At 42.2% G+C, this 11,137-nt stretch overlaps 1 protein-coding gene across 2 annotated transcripts in view; it reads left to right on the forward strand.

Annotated features, from left to right (window-relative positions):
* The window catches only part of LOC138631020 (protocadherin-10-like), a 20,099-nt gene extending 14,742 nt beyond the window's left edge, over positions 1-5,357 (forward strand). For both annotated transcript variants that reach the window (XM_069715726.1, XM_069715727.1), the window contains exon 5: positions 3,852-5,357. In XM_069715726.1, coding sequence (XP_069571827.1) covers positions 3,852-3,905 — 54 coding nt within the window. In that variant the 3' untranslated portion in view covers positions 3,906-5,357. The remainder of the gene's footprint in view (positions 1-3,851) is intronic.
* Positions 5,358-11,137: the final 5,780 nt, after the last annotated feature.

Raw genomic sequence — 11,137 nt, forward strand, 5'->3', positions numbered from 1 at the left:
GCATCTCCATTATCTCAGACTGTGATGATCTTATCTTCCCTCACTTACTGTTTCAATTCATTTCAACACACACACACACACACACACACACACACACACACACACACACACACACACACACACACACACACACACACACACACACACACACACACACACACACACACACACACACACACACACACACACACACACACACACACACACACACACACACACACACACACACACACACACACACACACACAGAGACACACAGAGACACACACACACACACACACGAGACACACACACACACACACACACACACACACACACACACACACACACACACACACACACACACACACACAAACCTTCAGCGGTGGCCTCTGGGCTTTTCCAAATTACAAATGCCAAAAGCAATTATGATGGTTAAGGTTGCTTTGATGTGGGTGATGATGTTAGCATTAAGAAAATACCGTCTAATTTTGGGAAAATGTCTTCTGTAACATAAAGACAGTGCTTGGTTTAATCAGTGAAGAAGAAGAAGAAGAAGAAGAGTGGCAGGCAGCGAGCTTAACATCTCATTCTCATTCGGCAGACGTCATCGCGTTGGAGACGAGGCTCAAAAAACTGTTTTAGATAACTGAGGGGAAAATAAAAAAAGAAAGCGAAAGGCACATTTCCTGAGGAATTACTGTTTCTAAACTCTCATTCAAAGGCCACAAAGAGATACAGCCTCAATCACTGCAATTTGGTGATAATGCTTAATTATAATTTTGTCAAGCAGCGTCTGAAGAGGCCCCCTCACTCATCATCCAACACAGCTAGCTGGAATTATCAAACTGTCAGAGCCCTGCTGCTTTCCTAGCACCATCATTTAAAACCACAGCATGCTGTTAGGAACAGCAGGAAATATGCTTTTTTCCCCCTCTTTTAATTAATGTTTTATTCATTTGCTATGCCTTTTATTTTCTTGTTCTTGTTCTTTTCCTGAATCAAAGTTAAAAGCAAGAATCCAACTGCTTCTATAAGAATGTACCAAAACGTGGTGTTGAAGCACGGCGAGCTGGCCGTGTTGTCACGGAGGGTGATCATAAGGTTTAATTCATGAAGGTTCAAAAATAAAAGAAGTCATTAATTATGATGACAACGAAGCAGCAAAATATGACCAGAACAAAAGAATGAACATATTCAAACAGAAAAACATCAATCAAATATAATAGTTGTGAGGATTTGATATGAATTACATGGTAATATAAAGATCAGATGTACAGAACAAGTTGAATTAACTTGATCATAGAATAATTATAATGATACATTGAAGTTGTTCCATTTTGCCAATAAAAGGCTTAAAACTCTTCGGTGGTTAAAAAAAAAGGAACTTAATAACATGATGAGGTGATTTGCATTGCAAGCAGCAAATAATATCTTATTGATTATGGTGATGATTTCAGGTTATGGCTGCAGCAATGTTGAGACTATGAATCAGTAAAACTAAAGTGTGAACAATAACATTTTCAAATAAGATGTTGTGATATAAAAATATGTTTTTTAAAGCCCAGAAAACTGACCTTTGGAAAAACTTCACTGAAGGTGGCAGAAAAACAAGTTTTGTCCAAACCTGGATTTTCTTCATTATTGATTCAAATTTATCGAACATGTTCACGACTTTTAAAGTTTAAGAAGGTTTCCGTTTGCAATTCATTTAAAATTGTGGCCAAACTCGTTGTAGGCTCCATGAAAGATGATCCTGGATCACGGGTGATGGGCCACCGCAGCGTGGACACCGTGTTCCCACTTCCACAGCTGAGACACACTGCTGCCACTCAAACTAATGACTGGATTGCCGTTTTTACCGTGTTGCCTGAATGCAGCGTCACTGCTATGATATGCTAATGACTGTAAAACTAGTTCAGTAATATTTGTTCTCCACCAGTGAAGGTGGCTGGTTTTTTTGGGGGGGGATAAAAAACTACATTTTAAAAACGTTAGTTAATGTTAATCATTCTTATTTAGATTTTAGGAAGCAGTGCGGTGGGAACAAAAATTAATTTAGCTTCAGTCTCCCGTTAGCTTTAAATTAATTTGTTGCGTTAGTTGTGTAATTATCTGTACATTTAACTGGCAGTTTTCTTTGAAATTAATTCATTTTTATGGTTGGAAAATATATTTATGACAAAATAAATACCTATCCTGTATATTCTGGCCTGAAATGAATCGTACATGAATTTGCAGTGACTGCTCTTTGTTTTGGTGAAGCAGTGCAGCTCAGGACTGACTCCCTCTCCTGCTGACATGCTGCTCGATGCTCGTCTATGTAGACGCAGTTTAAAGAGTTCAGGGAAAAAGAACAATGAGGTCACAAATGATACTGGCAGCGAACTCAAGCAGCAACGATATAAAGCTTTATGACAAACACTGTGAAATGGATGACAGATATAAAAGGATATGTGCTAGTTATATAATATAATATAGTAATATTGCTGTTGTCATAATGCATGTTTCACAATTAAAGGGTTTTAAAGCTGTAAAAGGCTGAAAATCTAATCTGAAACTGTGAGCTGCAAGTTTTTACAGTCAGTATTATATAAAAGCTGATAAACTTCTGCTTCAATCAAACAACAGCGATTATTAACCATGATTAAAATTGAAATGAGATTATTCTATCTTTTTTTACCACTCAGTTTGCTGCACTGTGTTGGCTGTGAGCTGCTCTGCCTCTATTAGTGGCCGTCGACGTGATTATTATGCGCCTGTGGTGCAGCTCTCCAAGTGAAGAGCTCCCAATATCGCTGCTTTTCCCACGAACACCGCCACTCATTCCTCTCAAAGTAGATCACCCTGGCCCTTATGCTAATGAGTGAGGGGGTGGCAGTGGGCTGGTGGATAATGGCAGAGAGGGAACAACAGTCAGAGAGGAGGCTGGGTGGGGAGGAGGAGGAGGAGGAGGAGGAGGAGTGGAGGAAGGGATAGAGGGATGATACCAACAGGCTGAAGCTCTCTAATCTGATCAAGTCAGCCAGTGATACACAGAGACTCTTTTGTCCCGGGAGGTGCAGGCCTGGGCCCCATCGCGGGGGGTGGGTGGGTGGGGGGGGTTAAAGCCAGGTCCCAGAGATTACTGTCATCAAACTCAGACAACATGGAGGCGTGGGAGGGAGAAGGGGAGGGAGAAGGGGAGGGAGCACCAACGAGACTGCAGCTTGGAGCGCTGCCTCCTGCTTTTGTTGTTGTCCTACATAAATTGGCATTACCCCCCCCCCCCCACATAACTAGTCACACATGTATTATCCATGAGCCATTTCACCAGAGTGAATTGAGACAGCCGGTGGAGGGATGTGAGACTTCCTGCCCCTCTTTGTGCATGTGTGAACCCTCTGATTCTCTGAATGAGGCCATTTAAGTGCTGTTTTGGTTTCTTTTTTTGTTTTCTGCCATTCCTCTGTCTCTCTCTCTCTCTCTCTCTCTCTCTCTCTCTCTCTCTCTCTCTCCCCCCTCCCCCCCCAGCTGCCACCAGAGTCCTGCATGGGTCAAACTTTGCAAACCTGCATCCTCAAAGCTCATCAGCAGAGCATGATTGTTAATAATATAATGTGATTTAGGGGGTTCAGATGTGAAGATGTTTTTACACGTTTAGTTCATTTTTATGTCCACAAGTACAAACAAGTAAGTTACATCTGTACAAATGGCACATGGTGCCAGAGAGAGGAGTCGGCTCACTTTTACTCTTTGGGTTTACGTGGCGGGTACGTGACCCGGTGGGGGTACGTGACCCGGTGGGGGTACGTGACCCGGTGCAGGACTCTGCCCCTCCCTCACTCACACTCACACAGCTAACCAGGCTTTTTGTTTTTCTGTGCTTGCAGCGAGGAAAAGGGTTTGCTAGCTCCTTTCGTGTGGACATACCGGAGACTGCGTGACTTTGCACAATCGCTCCCCGACAACCAAGGCTACTTAAAAAAGCATCGAGTTTTCAACCCATTTTGTCCTCCCCTGCCCTCATCCCTCCTCACCCAGCAAAAAATTAAAAGATGAAATAACACACGACGTCACACAAACATGAGGAACAATCCACTTAAGGAGCTACGAGTTTCCTCCTTCCTGGAACTGCTCACAGCACGGCCGGGTTTCGGAGGCACCCATCTCTCGGGAGTAGGAGATGGTCGGACACGGAGGATCGGGGTGGGATGGATGGGTGCGGGATGGATGGGTGCGGGCAGGTAGACGGATAGCCTTACTGGGAGGACCCCGTGGTCTCAGCAGGACTGAGAAACTAAGCGAAGGGGAAGGACAGCGATGGTGGAAAGATAAACCTGGACAGTGATCTCTCCTTCCTTTTCCAATCTGTGTGTGCCTGTTTACAGCACTGATGTATACATCTTTGAGGAAAATAAAACCACACGAGGACTACAAACAGACAATGAGAGGCAACCTAAACCAGAGTCCCCCAGAGAAACCGCCACTGAGCCCTTTAGGCGTCTGTACTCGCAGAGAGAGACGCCAAATTGTACAGGAGAATATTTGTGCATTTCAAAATGCAATATCACTGTTTTAGATTTTTCTATTCTGTTCGTGTGGTCAGATGTCTCTAATCAGATCTACTTCAAACTTTATAAGAAAAGGTTGTGGGCAGGATATTTTTTTAATTTATGGTTTTTTTTGTTGTTTCGAGTTCTTTTCTTTTCACTTTCGGTTCTTTTTTGCTTTGGGTTTGGTTTGTTCACCTACATCGTGGGCTTGGACACTTTTCTGATTCTGAGGCGTCAAGTAGTTTCTATCATGTGTGAGAAGTGCTTACTGTACTCTTTTAAAAAGTTTCAAGCTGAATATAAAAACTCTCTATATAAATCTATCTATATCTACTTGTTCTGAAGGCGTGCTATTTGTTTGCTGGGTTCCGCATTCTGATTCAGAGGTCCGACTTTTCTTTAAGTGCCCCTGAAGAAGGCTTGTTGTTTTTCCCAGTGGGAGACAAAGAGAGACAGAACAGCCTTAGCAGATGTAAAACTCAAGTTCTCATTGTTTGACATTATTTCATTATTTTTGGATATTGATAAAGATCATGTCTATAAATAAAAAGGAGGTGATAATTTAGATTGAAATTCATGGTAATTCTGTGTCATTGTAACCAAAACTTTAAGGGTCCATTTATAAAGAAACAAAGAAAAACGTGATCAAATGGTTAAGAGTGTTGTACACAGTGGAGTTGGAATCCAGTATATACATATTTCTTTCTCACACATTACAAACACAAACACACCAATATGCCAACAATAAATTAAAAAAATGGTGAAAAGGAAGGTCTCGTCTGCTTTTATTTTGATGTGTTTCCTGTTGTACAAACTAAAAAATAAAAGCCAGACTGGAGGTGATTGAAGCGGTTCTGTTTCCTTTGTCTACGTCTCTACAGTTTAGACTTTAGACCCCCAAGAAAAATGTGAAATTGCCCTGAGGGGGCCGGTCCTCTCAGCCGCCACGGCATCCGATTCACTGTGACAATTGTTTTCGTTTTTTTGCTCATTCGATTAATTGAAAATTTGATGCACAATTAAAAAACAATATGAGCTAAGGCCCGCTCTGCGTTATGGCCTGCCGTTGTGTCTCTGTGGAAGGACACCGTGTCAGAATGTAAATAAGCTGTGTTCATTCAAATTACAGATTAATTGAAACACAGACAGCCGAGGGGCCTGGTTCCTCTTTAGGAGCTCCGGGCTCTGGGCCGACAAAGTGGTATGTTGTGCACACTGAAGGGCAACATGCACAAATATATAACCTGCAGAGGTTGAAAGTTATTATGTTAATATGAGGTACTTTTCTTCTGTGTTTTCATTTAATGCTCATTTGCGTCTGCCAGCTGGAATCAGGAGTTTATCCAAAGTATGATCTTTCATGTGTCCTCAGACTGAAACAGAGGTGTTGACTGATGCTGTATGCTGACATTGAAGTGAAAGTTATCTATTTAAAATGTTGCAGTACGTTTTTTACATAAAATGTTCATTTATTATTATTACAAGTACTGAGGCCGATGAGGGTGGAGCTCATTTTTATTGAATAGTTTTCAGGTATTTGATTTGTTAAATATCGCTGTAATCTATTACTCTTGTTGAGTTGTGATTGAAGTTCTAATGAGAAACACTCCTCCAGTGTAAAACTATATTTCCTTCATCCATACTGGGACTCCTATACGAGGCCATGCTGTTGGATTCATGTCACTGAGCTGTCATGGTATGTTCAGCCTCCTGAGACAATTCATGCCCTCAGTAGAGGACACGTTGGGTCGCATTAACTCTCAATAACAAATGAATGAGTGCAGGAATGTGTACGGTTTGGTAGATATGAGGTAGATTATGCGCATGAGAAATGAGTTTGGGAGCGGGGTGAGGCTCGGGCTCTTTGGCAGACGATGTTGCCCCGCAGCGTCGACCACACCACCGAGACGAACATATGGCCCACGTTTATTACCGGCGCAGGCTTGTCGTCTGGTTATATGACGGAGGCTTTCAGTGTCGTAAACCTTTTTACAAATTGGTGTTTTATTTAAAGGCGTCTCATCAGGCAGCAGGTGTGAGAGCCTTCCCGGGACGGCGAGTAGAAACGCTGCATCTCTCTCCGTCAGCGGCGCTATCGGCGCGTATCGATCGAGCCGAGCGAGCAAAGATTCCTGCGGGTTAATCTGACTGTGAAATGAGCACTTGTGATTGCGTCCCCAAAACATGTGACAGTAGACAAAAATGACCTCAATATGATCAGTGAGTTCAATCAAGAAAACATCAAATCAGCTTCATGGTCGCTCTCTCTCTCGTGTCGACACACATTCTGTAATCCACTCATTCCTTTTTACAACGGCTGTGTAGATTTCGGAGATCTCACTGTGTGTTTTTATCTGTCTGAAAGTAGATGTTGCAGCTGTAATCCAAGATAGATTATAGTATTTACAGATGGTGATGAACCAATAACGAGGTGGAGTTCAGACACACACTAAATCGTCTGTGGGCCTGCTTAATCTGCCAGTACATGCTGAATATTCACTGATTTGTTCATCCGACTGACAAAAGCTTCACATCTTTGTTGGTGCAAACTATAAATATTACAAGCAAACAGGGAGGAGCAATGAATACCACAGATGGAATTCCTCAGTCCTGTTTTTGGGGGTTTCAGAACACCATTCTGAAGTTAAATATAGGACGACAAATAAAGAGGGGCGGCAGTGTGACGCCTCGACCCCTTTGTTGCTGCGTAATGAGGGCAGAGCTATCGGAGCAGCACCGTTTAGATTGAGGACAAAAGTTGAACAGAGAGCAAGTGCGGTATAATCATATCTATTTTCTTGTTAAATAGAAGCTATTATGTTTGACCTCCACTCGACGCTAATCTCTGTCACAAACCAAAGTTTTAATTTCCATGTGCGTTTATGCACACCAGGCTCCAAATGAGAAAAACCATTAGAGTATAATGAAAGATAAATTAAGAACAAAGAAAGAGACTTACAATTCCCCAAACAAATGGGAGGATTCGAAGAGAGGCGGACGGTGAAATAAAGAGTGCGTCTTCTGTCTTTCTATTTCCGGTGAGTTGGAGGAGTGGGAGGGAGGGAGGGAGGGGGGGGGGTAATTGCAATTGCGAGTTTCAAAGTCACTTACTTCACAAAGGCAAAGCGGATTATAAGCAGAGGCTGAACTTTTTCATGTCAGAGCTCTTTTGTAGATGCCGGCGGACAAAAAAAAAAAAGTCATCACGGTGAATCGGTGCTTGAATTCCCTGCTGATCCGTGTGGGTGGAAATAAAACCGCAAGCGGTTGTGGACGGTCTGCGTGAAGGTTGATTACGGGCTCTTCAAATGTGGATGAATGACTGACAGATGGACTTTGAACAAGTCTCAGAAAGAGAGCCAGGACGAGAAACTCAGAGAGCCAACTGTGTTCTCGTTCCTCGCTTTGCCCTCCAACAGGCTTCAATTTGCGTTACGCTCATCGAGGCTCCGCTTTGACACCCTGACTCAGATCTCTGCACTCACCGACCAATCAGCTGACAGTGATACAGCCACTACATGGCTCACCTTTTCTTTCTTCAGCCACCTTGAGTGCAGACACAGCACTCAGAAACCATTGTCACCCTCCACTGCCGCAGAGATTTTCTCTGCAAACTGCTTCATTGAAGTTTCTCATTAGTGAGTTTTAGCCTGCTCGCCCTGCGCACGTTGCCGGGGAGTCGGGCAGCAGTGGCTCACTAAATAAAATACAGTCTTCTGCTACTAAGTGGCTTCTCTCGTCTCTTTCTAGGCGACTGATGACTAATAATCAGTCTGGCTTCGTCACACTGTGATTTTGGCAAAGCAATAGTTAGCAACATTGCCCACCTCGAGGGGGAAGATAATATAATCTACACTGGTTGATATTCATTTCTGGCTTTGTTGCACCGCCACACCCGGAGAAGAAGCAACATTTTTAGGTGATTTCCTATTTATTAGAGCTCAAATTATTTTTTTTAAATCAGCCAGGCAGATGGGAAATAAACCAGCAGTTTCTCTAAACCGCTTTATGAAACTGAAAGACTATGCATCTGAAATGCTGCAGATAAAACCTGACAGTGGAGGAAACCTGCCTGAGGATGACTGTAGTATGTGATCAAAGCTCAGGCAGGAAGTGTGGAAACAGTGATGGATGTTCATGACAGTCTGGGTAATAATTTTATCTTCATTTTATCTTCTGATGCTCGGACTCTTGGTGTTACTTCACATCAGGGTTCTCAGCTCTGCTAAAATAACCTGGTGACTACGATGTGATTGTTGCTGATAAAACCCACAGCATGACGTACAAAAATAAGACCCAAATTTAAAACACAAAACGAAGGTTTTGCTGCAGACAAACAGCTCCTTATTTTCACCAAAAAAAAAACAGCCTTCATACGCTGAACTCCAAAACTTATATTAAAGATAAAAGTCATATAACTGAAAGAAGTCGTTCACAGCAGTGAAATGCTCCCAGACCTCTCGTCACGTGCTGTCTTCACTCCCTTTTGTCCAGCTGTCTCCTCTCGTCTTATCACCTGTGTTATGTGGGAGGTGAGGCTGGCCGGGACATCTCTGCCTCCTCTGTCCTCACAGCGCTGCGTGACGGGTGGCGGCTGAAATAAAGACAGCATGAAGATGTTACACGGTGTGGCCAGAACGACTCTCATATTTCTGTCTTGTACTTTTTTATGTTTTGCAGATTTATTTTTTATGTTTCCCAGAAGAAATGTTTTCAGGTTTGGATATTCACGTCATTTTAAGCTTATTTTTGCATTCCAAACCTTTAATGAGCATGGTCGTAAACACGTCGTTTTCGGGAGGTCGTGTCTCCCCCAGTACTGATAAAATACCGATCTGTCCCCCCAGTATAGAGTAGAAGATGTTAGATATATTCTAATTCTATGATCAAAGGTTCTGTCTCTTGTTATTTGCTGTATATTTCAAATGTATTTCCCTTTACTGAGGAAAACCTAATTGTGTGACTCCCCCTACCAATTGTGCATTGGTTGCCCCCGTTCTCTTTCATGAGCTATCTCGTACCTTACGTCAGACAGTGGAAGTAAACAGAAGGAGCGCGGCCACGTCTCCCAATGAGAAGGGAAAGCAGCACGGCGGCCGGACATGAGCGTCTTTTATCAGACTGTAAGTAACAGATACCTGAACAGGTAACAGCTTCGTAGAAAACACAATTAGAACTGACATCTCTAATACTATAGTGTGACGTTTTCATGACATTTTGGACAAGATACTATACTATGAAATTTGTTTGGCATTTTAGAAAACATACTACACTATGACAGTTTATTGACATTTTGGACGACATACTATATAGTATGATGTTTTCATGATATTGTGGACAACATGTCAGGGTCTGTGTTCGTCCCCGTGTGTCTTCACCTTTGTCTCCGCTGATCGTTCTTCCTCTCGTTTCTGTCATTTCCCGTGTTTGTTTTAACGGGACCTGTGCGTTTTGTTTTGGTCTGTATTTTGTAGGTGTGGTCTCTCCGGTTCCCTCCTCCAGGCTCCTCCCTCTTCCACTCCTCCGACGGCTGGCACAGCTGCACTCCACTAATCATGGCCTGACAGTATTTGAAACCCGGGTCTGCACTTCATCTTCGTCAGTTGTTTCTGTCTGTTTTGACATTTTGGACGACATACAATGGTATGAACTTTTTTGGACATGTTGGACAACATACTATAGTACGATATTTTTTTTCATATTTTGAACGACATAATATAGTATGACATTTTTTTGAACAACATACGATGGTACGACATTTTTGATGACATACTGTAATATGGACCTCCCCAAATGTCGATATCGTGGTGATGTCCTTTTAACGAGCATTGTGAATAGGAATATACCTGCTCGCGCACTTGTCATGTTAAATCCACTGGTATTTCTTACATCAATGTCATCATTTAAGGTTATTACAGAGTGAATTATGCCTTTTGTTTTATAATATCCTACCGTGCTCAAACACTGAATGACAGCTCACATGCTGCATGTAAGAGTTTGGCTGGATTTTGATTCAACGCTGCAGTTGATATGAATGAAAATTGGAAAAACATGCAGAGCGTGTTGATCAGATTGTTGCTGTGGTTTTTCAATATTTTTTGAAGACTATTCTGATTTTCAGCTTCCTTGCAAGGGGGAACAAACTAGAGTGGTGATTCAGATAATAGAGCAAAGTGTTACATAGTCATTATATGGACATGACTGGTTGCATATCTGATAGTTAATAAAAAAAAAATTCTGTGCAGCTTTTTTTGACATTTCTCATGCAAACCTCTCCACACATGAAAGCAGCTGATCTTGTCTGAGCTCATGAGACAAACCGTGTGTGACGTTTTAATCAGGGAGCTTCAGAGGAGTGAGAACAATCAAAAACATTGTCACTGTGCAGGTTGTACAGCGCTGCCCATGGCAACCAAACAAAATAAACAAACAAAATCCATAAAAAGAAACTACTTATGTGAAATTAACTCACGTATTTAGAGCTTCAAGCTAAGTGAGATGAAGTAATCAAAACAAAACAGTTCACTGTGACAGGAGGGAACATTGAGAAAATCCCATGTATTCTGCGTCCTATGTAACATTAGTGAGTAATACCTCCTTGGACGGTCTTTTTTTCAGATTTC

The sequence above is a fragment of the Brachyistius frenatus genome, unplaced genomic scaffold, assembly GCF_029030835.1.
Source record: "Brachyistius frenatus isolate BFR_SWC_R1_liver_20210118 unplaced genomic scaffold, ASM2903083v1 Contig_147, whole genome shotgun sequence".
In the NCBI taxonomy this organism is placed as follows: domain Eukaryota; kingdom Metazoa; phylum Chordata; class Actinopteri; family Embiotocidae; genus Brachyistius; species Brachyistius frenatus.